General features: G+C 34.5%; 1 protein-coding gene across 15 annotated transcripts in view; it reads right to left on the minus strand.

The window, feature by feature from the left end:
- Window positions 1-19115, minus strand: part of SLC10A7 (solute carrier family 10 member 7) — a 268404-nt gene that overhangs the window by 204301 nt on the left and 44988 nt on the right. Inside the window, exon 5 of one of the 15 annotated variants that reach the window (XM_054486378.2) lies at window positions 6305-6355. The exons of 9 other annotated variants lie outside the window; for them this stretch is intronic. In XM_054486378.2, the coding sequence (XP_054342353.1) occupies window positions 6320-6355 (36 nt within the window). In that variant the 3' untranslated portion in view covers window positions 6305-6319. Of the gene's footprint in view, window positions 1-6304; window positions 6356-12968; window positions 14643-18708; window positions 18840-19115 lie in introns of those variants that run through there. 5 more of the 15 variants (XM_054486383.2, XM_063664164.1, XM_054486381.2 and 2 more) reach the window with 5 other exon arrangements.

Consider the following 19115-nt stretch of genomic DNA (forward strand, 5'->3'; position numbering starts at 1 on the left):
GCTTAAGGACAGATAGATGGATCAACAGAAGAAAAGAGAAAGTTCAGAAACAGATCTATATAGAGATGGTAAATTGATTTTTGGCAAACGTGCTAGAGTAATTCAATGTGGAAAGAATAATCTTTTCAATAGGTGGTAACTGGACATCCACACACAAAAAAACCCCAAAAAACTCTGATGCTCATTCACACTATACACACAAAGCAACTTGGAATGGATCATAGACCTAAACATAAGAACTAAATCTATAAAACTTCTAGAACACTTAAAGAACATCTTTGTGAGTCTGGATTAGGACAACATATCTATGCTAGGCTACAAAAATCACAAACTTTTGATATAATAAATTTTAAATCATAAAATTAAGAATGGATAAATTGGACTTCATTGTCCTTCAAAGTCACTGTAAAGAAAATGAAAAAGCAAACAGACTGGGAGAATAATTTCTAAAATACATAGCTGATAAAGGACTTGTATGCAGAATATATTTTTAAAACAAAATAAAACAAAACTCTTACAACTAAATAAGAAGACAACCCCAAGTTTTTAAAAATGGGCAAAAGATTTGAACAGACACTTCACTGAAGAAGAGATGTGGATGACAAATTAACACATGAAAAGATCCTAAACATCTTTAGTTGGTAGAGAACTATTAATTAATTAAAATCACAATGAGATAACACTATTTACCAGCAAGAAGGGCTAAAACTTAAAAAGAAACTGGCAGCTCAGTGTTGGTGAGGATGTGGACCAATGAGGACTCTCATATATTGCTGGTATAGATTGAAAATGATGAAGCCACTGTCAAAAACAAAGTTTCTGTTAAAGTTACACATATATTTACCATATGACCAAACCATCCCACCACTAGATATTTAACCAAAAGATAGATATTCCTACACTCACACAGACTTGTATTCAAATGTTCAGATTTATTAGTAATAGCTCAAAACTGGAAACTACCCAAATGTCCTTCAAATGGTGAATGGATAAAGAAATTATGGTACATTCATACAGTGGAATATGACTCAGCAATAAAAAGGAATGAACTATGGATAAATGGAACAACATGGATGAATCTCAAAAGCACTCTGCTAAGTAAAAGCAGCCAAATACAAAAGGCTACATGTACTGTATGATTCCACTGATAGGCTATTCTGGAAACGGTAAAACAGAAATCAGATCACAGACTGTCAAGGACTGCAGGTAAGGGAAGGGGAAAGAGCCATAAAAGAATTTTTTGTCCTGATGGCAATGTTTTAAATTTTGATTGTAGTAGTGTTTATACAATTTTACACATATTCTAAAACATTATATAATTTTAAAAGACGAATTTTACTGTCTATAAATTATATACACAAAAATCTGTTTTTAAATCACAAAAATTTTAAAAGTCAACAAAAAGAAAAACATAACTATATGACATTAAGCTTTAGATTGTTTGTATTTAAATGATTTTGAGGTTTACATAGAAAATTTCAATTAAAAAAAATAAGGTTTTGCTTAACAGAATTAGAAATAAACCAAAACCACCAAATTTCTGTTACTACTTCCTAACTAAGAAAGATTAAGCTTCAGGGCTCTGCTTGTGATTTGTAAAAATGTCTTTTCAAGTCATTATTTTCAACAGTAACATGATCTGGAGGCTTAGACCTTATCTAATATTCAAAAAAGATACCCTTGTTTCACATTTATTTAAAGATGGTAAGGATTTCATATTAAATAAACTGTTTTAATTTAAAATCATCACAGAGGCATTTACAAAATACTAGAACTAGCACTTACAATGGAGTCAGAAGATCTGATTTCAAAACAACTTATCACATACATAGCTATGAAAAATCATTACATCTCAGTTTATTCATTTCATTAAATGGGAAAAACAATGCCAACTTCATAAAATTTTGTGAGGATTAAATGAGATGGCAAATACGAAACCAGTGAGTATGCTACAAGATATTATATAAAGTAAGGCCCAGTAAGCCTTCATTATCTAAGTATTCATTCTCCAAGTTCCCTAAGAACTTAGGTTGTACAAGGAAACAAGAGACATCACAGTGGGGAATGGTTCACTAATAAACTGACCATTTCTAAAATGATCCCCAGGAAAACCTCTTCCCTTTCTGTACACACACCCCAATGTCTATCTCTGCACTCCAGCTTTGGTTGGCTTACTCTCACTAATTGTACAGTATTTTAAACACCTTGTGAATATATCACAAATAATACATAACTAGGTTGCTAAATATAACTGCCCATCCTGCAGAATTTAAGTAAGTCAGTGAAAATCAGAACAAACTCAATGAGAAGAAAAAAAAAAAAAAGACAGGATAGGTGCTTAAAAGGAGTGACCAGGCTATTTTTTAAATAAGAGCACCTGTGAAAACCGATGAAGACAATTATTTTTGCAAAAATAAACAGGAGAGAAAAATAGGATATCAAATCATCATACAATTTTCTCAGAAAAATTACATCAGCCCCCGCTCCCTAAAAGCAACACTTGATTCTTTATCCATTCATGCCAAGAATTAGTGAATAGTTCTCATGTAAATTTTGTGAAGTGAATGATAAAATAAGCTTATTTTCATAATTTAATTTTTTTCAAAATAAAGACTAAATAAATATATTTTTCAATAATTGCTACAAAATGTTAATTTTTTAAAGTTAATTGAGTTTAAATGAGTTTTCTCCTGTATCACTTACCACTGAATAATGTGGATCTTCTCTTTTTTTTTCATTCTAGTTACTCAAATATTTATATGGGGAAGAATATAGCAATTCTTTTTTGTTAGTAAAATCATAGCTGATGTTTAAAACAAGCTTGAAAGTGCTACATTCAGCAGAATGTGGTTTAAATTTTCTACAAACAATAAATATGGAAATAAATATGAGAAAATCTCTTCCCAATTTCTTAATTTTACATGTAAGGATTAGACAGCAGCCCAGTGTGGGAAGTGACTTGCTCAAGATCACACAATGTCTAACAGTGGCTGAGTCAGGATTACAAGGAAGAGCTCCCAAATACTCTTCCTTCTCCACACCATTAATCTTTATTTTACTCTAATATGCTATGTAGCTAAGATATATATGAATATCAAAAATACACAGCATGGAAATTGTATAGACACACTAAAAAGTAAAACACTAGTCAGCAAGCAGTGAAGCACTAAATTGACTTCAAATTTTTATTAAGGTTATCCTTCCGTTAGTGATTGAAGGTATATTAGCTTAGTGGGCCATGCAATAGCTGTAGCACCACAACTAATGGACTGCCAAGAGATGATTTAATAAAGAGGACCAGCTGAACAACGGTGTGTAAGTAACTCTGACAACCTGAGGCTTTCTCCTGGTCAAACATTTTATATCTGTAAGTGACTTTCTCTAAAAAAAAATCACCTGTGAAGATACTCTCAGAAGGTTTCACTGTAATAACAGTAGCCCAAACATTCTTATATAAGTTCAGATTCTTCAAGATCTTAAGCTGTGATTAAAAAGAAAAAAAGCTTAAAGGTCTTGTCCCCAGATCCTTCTACAGGCACCATTTATAACACGGTTAGAGATCCAGTTAAATAACACACTCAGCAACTACACCATGTACGTCTTTTGGTTGAAGTAAAATAAAGACATACAGCAACTTTTGAAATGCTGCCCTCTAGATTTTACTCTAAAATGCAAGCAATGAAAATTGGGAAAAAGGCATGAAATAAAAATATTTATTAAATACACATGTCTATAAAATATTATGTGGACTCCTCATCTTTATAATATAGACCAACTTGCATTGGGAGGAGAAAAACAAAAGTTGTAAGGGGAGAAAAACACTAAATGAGCAACGAATATTGCATATGATTAATGAGAGTTCAGGGAAAAGTTAACTTCACACACTTTATAATATTGCTGAAAGTGTGGTAAATATCAGTATCTTACAAATGTCCATACGTGCCCCTTGACCCAGCAATGTCTCTTGTAAAAATTTATCTCAGAAAATAATTCAGTCACATCTGTAATCCCAGCACTTTGGGAGGCCGAGGCAGGAGGATTGTTTGAGGCCAGAAGTTCAAGGCCAGCCTGGGCAACATAGTAATATCCTGTCTCTAGAAAAAATTAAAAACTTAGCCAGGTGTTGTGGCACATGCCTGTATGCCCAGCTACTTGGGAGGCTGAGGCAGGAGGACTGCTTGGGCTCATGAGTTTGCGGCTGCAGTAAGCTAGGATTGTGTAACTGTACTCCACCCTGGGTGACAGAGCAAGACCCTGTCTTAGAAAAAAAAAAAAAAAAAACAGAATTCAGGTTCGCAAAAAGATTTAGCTAAAAAGATTTTCATCATACCGTTATTTCCTTTTTTTTTTCTTTTTTTTTTTTGAGACAAAGTCTCACCCTTTTGCCCAAGCTAGAGTGCAGTGGCACAATCACAATTCACTGCAGTCTCAATCTCCTGGGCTCAGACGATCTCCCACCTCAGACTCCCAAGTTGCTGGGACTACAGGTATGTGCCACCATACCTAGCTAATTTTTTTTATACTTTTGAGAGATGGGGTCCCACTATGTTGCCCAGGCTGGTCTTGAATTCCTGGGCTCAAGCAGTCCTACCGCCTTGGCCTCCCAGAATGCTGGGATTATAGGCATGAGTCACCACGCCTGGCCCCATTACTTTCTAATAGCAAAAAAAAAGCTGGAACTATCAGGGCTGATATTAATAATTACACATCCATACGTGAGAATAATAGTCTATAAGAAGACACTATCGAGAGATGTTCACACTATATTAAGTGGACAAATAGAGTTACAAAACAGTATGCATTGTATGACTCATTTCATTAAACATATGTGCAGATTAAAAGGTTTGAAAAGATACACATAAAAACATTAATGTAGTTAACTGAACAGTGAGATTATGGTATTTTTAATTTATATTTTCTATATTGCTCACTAGGAATACATAATGCTTCTGTAATAAAAAAATAAGTTATTAAAATATTATAAACCATACAAGAACATAAAATTTTATTATATAGTGATTGCAGAACATCGTATGTGACTAAGAGAAGTCACAATGCAATGTACTTTAGGACAGTAAATGAACAGTAAACCTTTCCCTTGAAATGCCATTGGCCAAAAAGTATGTTCATGTGATAATGTGAGCCTAATCCAAAAGAAAAAAAAAAAGTCATCCCATTAAGAATAACAGTAATTTTATGATATTAGAAAAAGAATCTATGACAGTCATTATCAAAGTAGTCATTTCTGGAGGAAAAAACTGCAAATAAATGAAGACATTTATGTAGAATGATTTTAGGTTGCAAGCAAAATAGATGAGGGTTTAAATATTTAAAGCCACAGACGGTATCTTAGACAAAAACAGAGTTTTTGTTTCCTTTAAAACAGAGTTTATTATTTACTCATTTTTTAAAAAGTATTCCCTTAACTCACAACAGAAAAGATAAAGTTGAAGAAATTTGTTCCAGATGCAAAGCTCAGATTCATGATTCTTTTTTAAAGATACTCAATTTCTTATGAAACAAAGACAGAGCTTCCCACTAGAATTTTCAGAGGAAATATTTCCACTAAGAACAACATTTTTTAAGACTGCAATTTGTTTGTTAAAAAGTTATTTATAGAGTCCAACAAAGTATCAGACAGCTACTGTGCCTAATTAACACATATATTCTCTCTTCCTCTCTCCAGAAATGTGCACATCATACTCACGGTGTGACTAATTCAAAATAAGTTTATGAAATTGATTTTTTCCTCTTCTAAACACATACAAAAACAAGAAAATTACTTAACAGTAAGGATATACTTTTGCTTTTAAAACTGTTTAGACCATCTTAAAACTGACTCCTGATTCCTTATCTTATAAAACTTATTCCTAGGAAAATTTATAAATAAAATGAGGTTTATAGGCACAATGTTATTCTGGCAGCCTTTTGAAGAACTGCTTTTTGATTCAACAACAGATAATTTGCACACTTTATTCTCCCTATCTCTGGGAGATATAACTGCTTAATACTTTTTATATCTTTAAAGTTTTAATATTCTTTATTTTATTAGAAAAAAAGATATCTGTGTTTCTTGCAAAGTTACTGTTTATTTTCATTAAAACAGTGAAGCCTTCATGGAAAAGCACTACTTATATATGATTTGTCCATACACAAAGTTCCTATTACATCAAATTATTCATAAAATACCCCCTTGGCAAGAAGATTATAAGGAAGCTTGAAGCATCAGGTAACAGTTGGACTGAAAGATCTCCGTGGCTGCTTCCAACCCAGTGATTCTCTGCAGTTCTTAAATATCGCAGTTTAACTGAAGTCTTCATCAGACACCAAGTGAGTTAACATGTACTGAAAGACTCTTCAAGAATACAAATGAGAAGGTTACTCAAACCAGCCCTCCCGTCTAACCACAATTATTTAACAGCTTAAATCCAAATTGTGAACATAGTTTGAGATTTTTCTAAGATGTTCTTTAACCTGCTTTCTCCTCTTTTCTTCTGTATTTTCTACAGAGTTCTAATCTTAAAGTTGAAAGAGGTTTATGTGTTTTAGAAAAAAAAGTGGATGCTTTTAAAAAATGTATTCCCTTAACTACTCCTTACATCTACTTTCTAATCCCCAACTCACTTAATTAAATTCAGTGTGAATTTAAATTGCAATTAACATCTTTTGAGGGATTACATGTTCTAATCACAATTATGCAGTGAATATTTGAAACACATACATTTTGTTATATTATCTGAAATGCAAATTGGAGTCCAGAAGAAGATGTTTAATAAAAATGTATAGTACTGAAGACTTTATTATAGATCCAAAGGGACTAGAAATGAGATTTAAAAGAGTAAAAGCACTGATACAAGTATAAAAACAAATTGTTTCACCTCCAAAACCCCTGGAAATGGCCCCACTTGGCTCCCATTTAACCTAGCTTCTTCACAGTTTAAAAACTGCCTTCCAAGATGTTTTCTTAACCAAACTGAATTTCATTTTTCCCCCTAGATCAGGAGCTCACAGAGTCCTAAATGAGAGATGATGCATAAAATTCTGTAAGGACAGGGGACAAAATCTGTTTTTCTGACCCAGGAAGTTATAATGGAATTATTACATTCTTTTTCTTAGCTTTTCCTTCAAAATTGCATTTCATAAGCAGAAAAAAAAGCTGACATTTATTGAGCACCTTCTGTATGCCAGACAATGCGTTATTTTATTTAATCCTCAAAATAACCCTATGAGGTAAGGATTACTTTATTTTATAGATACAAAAGATAAGGCTCAGAGTAGTTAAGTGGTTGAGAGAAATAAATTAAATGCATCAGTGGTGAAACTGGGATTTGACTCCTAAATCCATGCTCCCATCTGGTAAAAGCATAGTATCATTTCTGCAAAGGTGAGACCTTAGGAGGAAAGCCTAGGATAAAGCACCTATTTTCAATGTTAAGATTAACTACAATCCTGTCTACCAGGCTGTTGGGATTGTCATGGCCCCAGAAAACAGCTTCATCTCTGGTAGTAAGCTTGGATAGAATGCTTCAAGAAGTTTCATTCCTGGGGCTCTCAGGACTTCTCTGCAGAGGCTAAGAGCTTGCTAAAAGCCGGAATTACTTGGCATCTTCTTAATCAATGCCAGGATTTACCATAAAGTAAAGATCTGGTGTATTAATCTATGCCCAGTTTCCTCCTGGTAACTTTTTCATTCCATCTTCAGGGTCTGTTTGTATACTTACCAGATTGTTAGCTCCCAGGCTAGGTTTATGTTTAAGGAAACTAAGGCAAACTCAAGTCCTGCCTTTCACTCCCTTCCACTGTCAGTCTCCTGTTAATTAATCATTTTTCTACACAACTTTTGCTGCTATGCTTTACTAGTAAAACACGGACTAGTTAAGCTAGCTATTACTTTTTCCTTTGAGAAAGATAACACTAAATTGCCAAGCTCCCTACCCAGTCAACTCTGAAAAGTAGGTTTAAACACACACACACACACACACACACACACACACAGGCACACACAAATACTTTTTTACTCCTTAGCTTTTGTTTTGCCCTTTTCTTTTTTCTTTCTCTTTTTTTATTTTTTCTTTTTTTTGAGACAGAGCGCTCTGTTTCCCAGGCTGAAGTGCAATGGCACAGTCTCAGCATACTGCAATCTCTGCCTCCCAGGTTCAAGTGATTCTTGTGCCTCAGCCTCCCAAGTAGCTGGTAGTACAGGCATGTACCAACATGCCCAACTAATTTTTGTATTTTTAGTAGAGATGGGGTTTTGCCGTGTTGGCCAGACTGGTCTCAAACTCGTGACCTCATGTGATTCACCCGCCTTGGCCTCCCAAAGTGCTGGGATTACAGGCGTGAGCCACTGCACCTGGCCTTGCACTCTTTTATCTATGATCCAGCCTCCTGGATCTATGTGATGTGATATGCCTAATGTGACACAGCACCCTGTACAAGGATAGATATGACAACCCAAAGATTAGAGACAGGTAGGTGGGAGAAGAGAGACATTACAGTTTATAATTTACCACGTGAAACAGCCATGAAATATGCAGGCATCAGAGGACCCCAGACTTAGTTTACCTAGGTCTGAATGCAGCTCCATAGCTAGAGGACCTCTAATGAGTTTAATTAAACCACTTCAAGCCTCTATTCCCTCATCTCAATAATGGGCATAATATCCACTTACAAGAATTTTGTGAGAATTAAATAAGACAATTCATGACAATCAGTAGCACCATAAGCTTAATAAATATTAGCTATTATTAACTATATCATCATCAATATTATCACATTACCAAGTGGTAAGGGCCATTAATCAATGATTTGCCAAACCAGAAATCCAGAAACAGAGATATAAAACTTCTGATAAATTTGAAAACATAGAGACAAATAAACATTTTAATGTGGGAAAAAGGAGGGATGGACATGAGGGCGTGGAGCAAGGCATTTATTTATTTATTTATTCTAACTTATATTTTAATTTTTTTTTTTTTTGAGATGGAGTCTCGCTCTGTTGCCCAGGCTGGAGTGCAATGGCACAATCTCGGCTCACTGCAACCTCTGCCTCCAGGGTTTAAGCAAGTCTCCTGCCTCAGCCCCCCGAGTAGCTAGGACTACAGATGTGCACCACCACACCCAGCTAATTTTTAGTAGAGACAGGGTTTCACCATGTTGGCCAGGCTGGTCTCGAACTCCTGACCTCAGGTGATCTACTCGCCTCAGCCTCTCAAAGTGCAGGGATTACAGGCGGGAGCCACCGCGCCTGGCCAGCAAGGCTTTTAAAATACAGTGTTTAATTCTTATGACATAATTTACTGTGACTTTAAAATAATAACCTGTTATGTGGGTGGTACTTCTTTGTTAATATTTAGAGATTTGTGACGCTTCAGAAAATATTCAATAACAAATACATTTTTTTAAACCATTTTTGGGGGTAGGGAGGTACCTTAAAGTCCTCAGGAAAAACCAAACTTGAATGGAGAAGGTCTTCACAGTTCTAATTAGGGTTGCAGTTTGGATTAAAAAGAATCATTCAGGGTTCTCCTGAAACTTCCTGAAAAGCAAAGCTGAATGGGGAACACAACCAGAAGGAGAGCACAGTCACTGGAGAGGCTAATGGCTTCTAGGAGGGTATGAACAAACCCCTCTGGCAAGATCCTGGCATTTTTCCTATGACATACATCTTCTAACCCAGTCATCATTTCTCCAACTCTGGCCTTTCTTGTGCTCCTAAAATAGTAACATAGGGATGATGTAAAGAGGCACAAATGGTTGGTGAAGGCGGGAAAGTGGTCAGGAGAGGTAGAAGCTATTGCTGGTGTCAGAGAGATTGGAAATTTAACTCAGTCAGCAGCTGCATGAAGATGCCAAAGGGCACATGGGAAATGCTTCCTTGAAAGCAGCACCAGGGAAAAGTAAGAGAAAAAAAAGGACACTAGGATCCATGGAGTTAGAATCCTTCTACTTGAATCTGCATACTATCATCAAAATCAACCCAATTATTCAGTAAACAGACATTTGATGAATTCCTACTGTGTATAAAAAACAGTGAAATAATTTTCTTATTGTAAGATATGATCACCATCCTCAAGAACATTTCAACCTATAAAGGAGTATTAGCATGTATAAAACCCAAAGATTATTTATTTATGTATTTATTGGGTCTTCCTATGTCACCCAGGCTTGAGCTCAGTGGCATGATCATGGCTTACTGCAGCCTCAACCTCCCAGGCTCAAGCAATCCTCCCACCGCAGCTTCCTGAGTAGTTGGGACCACAGGTGCATGCCACCACACCCAGCTATTTTTAAAATTTTTTTGTAGAGATGAGGTCTCACTATGTTGCCCAGGCTCGTCTTAGGTAACTCCTGGCCCCAAGTGACCCTCCTGCCTCGGCCACCTCCCAAATGCTGGGATTACAGACATGAGTCACCACACCCAGCCCAAAACAACTTTAAAAGAAAACAAAGGCATTCCTTTAAAATCAAACTTCCTTTAAAATAGAATTTATTATTTACTCCATGATGGGCTACGTTTGGGGCAGATATATAACTATGCAATGTGGAATGGCTACATTTGAGGTAGATGTATAAATACGTTCTGACAACAGGCAGCATACAGAGCTTGCACTATTATTTGGTGGGAGAAGAAGGATGTAAAAAAGTTATAATTCTTTGACTATTTCTCTCCTATCTCATAGGCTTATTGCTTCCTTTAATGTCTTTTCTTCAAAGTCTTAACAACTATTGTTCAAATTTAAGCCATTATTTTAAGTGCCACTTTTAAAGAATGTTCTCAGTTACAATTCGTCTTGAAATATCCCTAGGTATACTACTGATTCTGAGATACAGATGCATATATTATATATACATATAAATGTACATATGTATATATACATATAAATGTACATATGTATATATACATATATATGTACATATATAAATATATACACATGCCATACACATACCCCATGTATACATAACTAAATGGGTAATATAAAGACATGCTATAAAAGAATTTTGCTATAACTACAAAGAAGGACTGCTCAGATAGAGTTGCTTCCTTCCCTCCTCATTCTTAATATTTAAAGTCAAATGCACAATTACCTTTTCAGAAAGGAGTCTCTTTTCTGATATAACACAAGGTACTTACCTCAAACTTGAACAAAGTTTTTACTAGAGTATTAAAATGATGTTTACATATTTATATTTTTCATTAAAGAAATCATGTGAATTCTTTTTCACCAGATATATGATAACCATACTACTAGACTATGGAGCCTATAACTAGCCCCAAACTTTCTGCATTTGCTGACTCTGAAATTCCTCTTTGCAAATCTGCACAGCATGACTAATGCAGGCTAGCATGTTGGTATGGGAAATTCACTAGCACTAATAACAATCACCACTTCTCAATCCCTCTATGTGTGCCAGGCACTGTGCATGTACCATCTTTACAGATATCACTTCATGCAATAGGTACAATACTAAGTAAAAAACATGAGATGTATTTAAAATACAGCCCAACTATATATTGTCATTTTAAATTAGCTTAAATAAACAAATGATTACACATTGAGTATCCCTTAACCAAAATGCTTAGGATCAGAACTGTTTCAGATTTTTAGATTTTTCAGATGTTTGAATATCTGCTTTATATACACTTACTGGTTGAGCATCTCTAATTCGAAAATCCAAAATCCAAAATGCACCAGTGAGCATTTTCTATGAGTGTCATGTTGCCATTCAAAGTGTTTTAGATTTTCGAGCATTTCCAGTTTCAGATTTTCAGAACAGGGATACTGAACTTGTACAAATAGTTACATACGTAGGGATAGTCGAAAACTTTCCTAAATTTAGGCATATACTAAAGTAACTATAGAAGCTATCTAGAACACTGGACCAATGGGATTTTCTTTTCCATTCAGTTTGCTTTTAGCATTTGAAGTATGGCTTATTATAAAACTAACTTTAGAAACACAGCCTAGCATTTTGTTTGAGGTACCTTTAGATCTTTAAGTTAGACAATGTCTATCTGAATATTTTTCTGTGTCAAATTCCAGTTGTAGCTAAAGTCACTCCTATTTGGTGAGGCTTGCTGAAAAGAAGGTAGATAAAATCTTCAATCCATTGAAGTATACAGTTATACATATTAAAAGAATGATCTCATAACTGAAAATGATAGTTGTTACAACTGCAATTAAATATCATCATTATGGCAAGCATTTAATGAGTAGTCACTCTATGTCACACCAAATTATTTATATTCTTTATCTTTCCATTTAAAATTCATATTATACCCATTTTACAGCTGAAGTAAATGACAAGTAAAATAATTTATCTACAATCAGATAGTACTTAATTAGTAGAGCCTGCATTTGAACAGGTCTAGAGACACCAAAGGCCACACTCTTTTCACTATGTTAAAGTGTCAACATTAAAAACCTTGACTAAATATAAAATGCTTGAACCATCACTTATATCAAATTCACGAACTCAAGAAAATATTCCTCTGACCCACCCAACCATTTCCTGTCCACCATACCCGCCCACTCCCAAAAGATAGCTCATGCAGTTTTCCAAATGTACACTAAAAATAAAGGGAAATAAAAGTGACATCTCAATACAAAATATAAATCCTTCAGCATCTTAAAAATAAACTTTTCTATAAAATATAGTGGAATAACTGAGGGACAAACATTAAAGAATAATGAACGTGCAAAAAAAAATGCACTGCTGTCAGCATTATACCTGGGTACAAATGTGTTAGTGCATCTTAGTTTAAAACAAATCAAGTGCCTGTTTAGAAAAACACTTCCATGTACGGCATACATACCAGTGTTAGGAAGAAAAACAAACCCAGAAATTAATTAAGAAATGGGTGGTTTTACAGAGTGCTATAAGAAGAACTTTCTAATAAACTTTCTCCCTATACTTAGAGTGAAATCTTCCTACAGATTTCCTTCTCTCATTTACATATCTGTGCAGGCTTATTCTGTTTTTTTTTTTTTTCCTTTCAAGCCCCTTTGCCCTTTCAATCATGAAGCATATTACTCCACTGTCAGTGCAAAGCAGTTCCTAACAACAGGGAACCCAGCTGGGATAGGAAGAGGGCAGCGGGCTCATGCATTAACATAATAATCCAACTGTGTTCCCATAGGCCCTTAGGGCAGACAGCATATTAGGTAGGCCTCCTGTGCAGACCCTGGTGGAAGCTGCCTTATCACCTGCCTATCAACCTGTGGCAGCTAGAGCTAGCTCAATAGCACCAGCTCCTGCCAAGCAGTGGTGCCCAATTACCTTACTACAAAAGACAGAAATCCATTTTTCTATGTCTGTTTAATGTACCCAATGCATTTCCTTATTTATGATTTGAATCTACGTTTCTGCATCGTTTCCAGGGGATTGACTTATTGCCTTTTAACTTTTTAAAGTCTAGTTGTCTAAAGGCCATTCTGCAGCAGTAGGTAGGAATGAGACTGAAATGTGAATTTCAAATATAAAAGCCCAAGTCGGTAAAAAGCAAACCACTTGGTCACCAGTTGTCTAAAGATTCCTCAATCAATATAGAGGACTAGAAGTGTGAGGAAGATCTGAATGGCAGTTATCACTATTTCCTCATGGGGATAAAAGTGAGGGTACTCCTATACCAATGTCTCTTTTAAATGTAGTTTTTAATTCTAATCCAAGCACATCCTAAGGTTCCCATAAAGCATAAACCTTTGTGCATGCTGATTCCAATAAGAAAAGTTGTGGACGGATTACTACAACTGGCTGACGGTATAATCAAAAAAGACAAGTCAAAATTATTTTGTTTAATCTCAAATGATTATTGAAAACAGTTTTTTTAAAAAAAGGCTGACCCACTGACATGCTTTTTACTGTTTGCATGTATGACACATGTTTTATTTTAATGCTGCTTAGTTCCTAGAACGTTTTATCTGTGTGTGATTTTCTTTCCAAGCTACAATATATATCAAGTAAGGAAAAGCTGAAGGGTATATTCCACTAAACATTTCTATTTACCACGTTACATAAGATCATCTTTAAAACACCTTAACAGATGTTTGAAATCATAATTCATTTCAGTGAATTAAATATAGTCTCATTCCTTGAAATTTCCCCTTAAAAAGGTTGCAAAGAAGGAGTATAATTTGACATTTAATTTAACAGGAAAAAGTGCTTTTAGAAGTATTCTAAATAATACTATTTAAAAGAGCATGAGACTACCAATTTGGCTAGGGAAACATTTTCTAACTAATCAAGTATTTAAAAAAAATGAGTTTCTAGAAATCTTACATTTTTTACTGGTATTTTAATAGAAAAATGGATCCTGCAGTGAAACAAAAGTACATTTTTCTAACATTTCTATGAATTTTAAATGTTAGGGAACCAACACTCTTATTTATAGCAACCAACCTGATATACTTTATATACATTCTAATAATTAACCAAAATTAAGTATCAAGGGCTATGGCACTGATTTTCACTGGCACAGTTATCTCTGTTACCTTAACAGTTTTTGCAACACATTAAAGAGGTGAGCTTGACCATTCTGCAACTTGTCAGTTCTTTGGATTACTCCCATACATGTCAGACAGGGTTTTATATAAAGTAAATATCCTCCTCATGTTGAAGAAAGTTGTTCTTTACTAAACAACCTGAGGAAAAGTCAAATAAAAGAGAAAAAAAAAAACTAGAAGAATTTTTCCTTCCATAAGTAAATCCTGAGCTATTTAATAGTCTCTAAACAATATACAACAATATATTGTTGATGAAAGTATAAATACAAAATACTAAACTCCATTTTAAATATTAATGCTTATATATGTGTTAAACAACAAAATTATACACATCTCCTTCTTTATCTTTTGGGGATTCCAGGGACTGTTTATTCTTCAAGAATTCTTACATTTTGACAAAATGTAATGCATCTTCCAAGTCATTAAGTATAGAAACTTGATTTTTGATTAACAATCAACAGCAGCCATGTGGTGACAGGATAAATAGTGGCCAGACTTTACCACTTTAATTCCTTAAAGAGGTACATTTCCACTCTAGGGTAAACAAAAGAAAAGCATATATACGAAATAGAAATCTAGTTATGCCATCACTAAGAACTTGATTTTATCTTAAATAGCAACTTACGCAGCTAGAATAATTTGGTCTCTAAAGGGTGGTAAAGAAGGCAATAAGGACAGAATTATAGTATGATTTCCAGCATTAGCAATTCAACTTTGGATAAGCTTAAAATTTATAAAACTTATAAAATTTATAAAAGTAAAGATAAATGAAGAAAATGTTATTTAAAAATTTAAGTGAGAGTAAATACAAATAGAAAATCATGTGAAAGAAACATATTTATGTTTACGTGTGATATACTAATTTTAAAATGTGCCTCCCAACCCCCACCAGCTGTTTCTATAGGCTGCACATTCCTATATTTGAAATAAGCCACATCTTCATTTTGATAGTACCAGAGCATTCCCTTCCCTCCAGAGAATTACCTAGAAAGGACCTTCCTTTTCCAATGAAAACCATTTGATTCCTAAGAACTTTATCTACCCAGTTCAATCTGGTGGTATAGCCATGGCTTCAGAGATGGTTTTCAGCTAGTATTTTTTGACATTTCTGCCAAGGATAAGATTAAGTATGAGATACCGAAATTACACGTTAAAATAGATGCCATTTTACTTTGTTTCTTCCTGAATAGCCCTTCAGCTGTAGAGGCACATACATTTTTCCCCAGGCAAAATCCCCAGGCTAAAATAACTGAGCCTCATATCTTCAGGAAACCCAGCTTCCCAAACATTATTCTTAGGTATCTGATTATCTATCAGCTGTAGTTTCATTTTGTATTTAATCATGTAAATCTTACTTGAAAAAAAGAAAAATAATCCACTTAAAACGTTTCCTGTCAACCACTCATATTAAATATAATCAATGGCAATACTTAATTTTCTATTATAGCTTTTTAAAATGTTGATCTTTATTTTAGCAACAGAGTTAGAAGTCACAAGGATTCATGTACTGATCATTTTTTTCCCCAAACATCCTTGCCTTCCACAATTGCCCTCTTGAGCAACATGCTACGCACTGGAGAAAGGACACTCCCATTTGCCAAGATCTAATCCTATCACTTTGCAACCTCAGACTCTTGGGCAACTTAAGCATCAAAGACCACCATTCTAAACAGTAGCAGATGTTTCAAAGCTATTACTCCAAACCTTAGGTGAAGATAAATACAACTTTAAATGAAAACCATGGAAATTGATCAAACAAGTAAAAAAAAAAATAAATACCTCAAAAAACCTTTCAATCCATCACGAACTAAAAAGAAGATTTTAAGATTGTATACACAACCTTGAAGCTTTTAAAATTAAGAGAAATTAAAACGCATATTAAATCTTCACATTCTAACAAAGCCAACTGAATTTATATTGCAAGCACATATTTTATCATAAAAAGTTTACAGATGACTACCTCAACAGCCATGCAAGTACTAAATCATTATGCATTAAGCTGCTAAAGGTGTTTTTAGAAAGAGATCTGAATTGCCTGCCTTTACAATTTATCTCTTATTTCACATTAGAACGCTTCCTGAAAAGCTACAGATAGGAGATAGGATGAAGAAACAGAATTAACACCTAAAAGATGAAGAAAACTAAATAAAATATGAGAAGGTAGAGGAGGAGGCAACGTAAAAAGAAATCTATGAATGAGGAAGGTAGAGTAAGTAAAGAGTAGCAACTAGAAAACTAACACTCTTCACCTCCTTAAATTTGATAATACCTATTTTTTAAAGCACAATTAAACACTTCTCTGTAGAGTGTTGCGGAAGATATGCTGTACAAAGAGATGATAGGTGCAGTAATGGCCCGTGAGGTAAATAAGGCGGAGGCGAGAGGCAGGGCACCAATGGCCAATGCAAAATAAATACATTAAGAAGTAAGTGGTCAGCAGTATTGACAATTTCTGAAAGACAAAACGAGGAGTTACCTTTCAGTCTTCTCTTTTGCAAATGCCTGTTTAAATTGTGTGTGTGTTTGTGTGTGTGTGCATGTGCATGTGTCTTGGGGTGAAGGGTAAAGGGGAGGCACATGTGGAGTTACCTGAAGAGGAGAAACGTAAACAGCACCCTGAGCCACAGCCTTGTGGGATGCTGGATCTCCTTTCTTTTGGACTTTAGTTCTAGAACTATGACTTGCATTGCCTCAGATCAAATCTTACTATTAAAAAACTTCAAGGAATTGATGGAATTATGGTTTTCTCTAATATTACTTGCTTAAAGTAATCCATTACTTAGGGCTCAGGAATATTTATGGTAAAGTGACCATCACTGACTCAACTTACATTCAAAACAGGAAGACAGTTAACTAGACTGGTTTAGTGATAGCAAATGGTGTTGTTCACAGTGGGGGAAGCCAGTAGCAGAAACACAGGTGTAAAGAGTGGAAAACACAGATCACCCTTTGTCACTGAAGTAACAACAAATTCTGCTCTGAAAAAAAAAAAAATACAGTTGTTTCTCCAGTTCTTTGTACAATAAGCCAGTTTTATTCTTGCTTCAATACTTAAATCTAGAAACAAAGATATAAATCAATTAATCCTTATAAACCGCTCCTAGGAGCTTCATTTTCCTCAAGGAATTAAAAGAAGCCTTGACCACTGCACAAAGAATATGAAATCTCTGCACTAAATTGCTAACACATATCTCCAATTAGATTTAAAGACATTTTTACAGCTTTTATGCCAAGTTTATATTACTAGATGCTAAAGAATGCGTTGTAGCGCTTAAAAGCTCTAAAGCTGACTAATTATGCTCTTGATAACAATGGTTTATGATTACCTCTCAGGAAAAGCAAGAATAAGGCTTTTACACACTTTTGTTGTTACATGATAATGTTAAACAGAAACAAAAACAAGTAGCAAATTCAACCAAAATCTTTTGTTTTCTTTTCTGATACTCTCATCTAGAGGCTAAAAACTCAAAAGTTATAATTAGATTTTTACTCATCCCTTGGATAAATTCAGCTGAAAGTTTTTAGGGGCTCTAGAATTAAGAATAACCTAAAATAGCAAATGCATTTGTATTTTCCAATTTTGTACATGTCTAAGTAATGCAAGATTATATCATAAAAGCAAACAGGTAAAGGATAACAAGAATTTTTAATTAGCATTTCATTAGTAATACCAGTGTGAAAAGAAAGAGGTCAACTATTAATAAGATACAGATTTCCCACCACTGGGATTTATTCTGAATTCATTTTAAGAACAGGAAGCTGTGATCTAAAAATCACCACTCTAAAACAGTTAAAAGTTGAAATACTTGTGCTTAAAAAAGATTAGGAATTTAAGAACAGCTTTTTGTACATATAAACCATGTAGTTCCTAACTATTGATGTATAATTTTAACTTAGAACCATAATGCCCATTCATTTCATGATAAATGATAACACACTTGATAGCGTATCTATTTGGGAGAAGAATAACGGCTTAGAGATTTCAATCAAGCATGAGAGTACCTTTTCATTTCTCTTTTTTGGTGTGTGCACTTAATACTACATAAAAGAAAACATATCAAAACAGAAATATACTCACTAAAATTTAAGGTTATTCCAACAAAAGGGTTAATTAGGGAAACAAATTTTCTCAGACTGTTAATAATGGGAATGACACATACTATGTGCCCATAAGTAATTCTCAGGTATCTTTGATCTTCAGCCCCACGCGGTTTCTGTTGCCTACCATAGCCTGGCCTCTGGGACTCTCTCAGAACCAGACATCTGGCTACTTTGTTGTTTTAGACTAATCTCCTCCCAGGAGAGCTCAAGAAATGACACCAGGCAAGGAGGGTCCTGGCAAGGGAAAAAACATTACAGTATTAGCAGATTTCTTTTTGAGTGGATGAGAGTATCAAAATTGTTTTCAAATTTCTACAGGGGTCTTAGGAGCTCTTCTATTCTGTGGTTTTACTGTGGCAAAATTTAAATAGGATGTACATATTATATCTTTAAGGGCCATCAATCATCTTTAAGAATTCACTGAATGTTAATCATAGAATATTACAATATGTAGCAGAAAGTTGTGGGGAAAAATACAAATCAGATTAATTCCTCACCCATCTGTTGGGG

This window comes from Pongo pygmaeus, chromosome 3 (assembly GCF_028885625.2).
Source record: "Pongo pygmaeus isolate AG05252 chromosome 3, NHGRI_mPonPyg2-v2.0_pri, whole genome shotgun sequence".
In the NCBI taxonomy this organism is placed as follows: domain Eukaryota; kingdom Metazoa; phylum Chordata; class Mammalia; order Primates; family Hominidae; genus Pongo; species Pongo pygmaeus.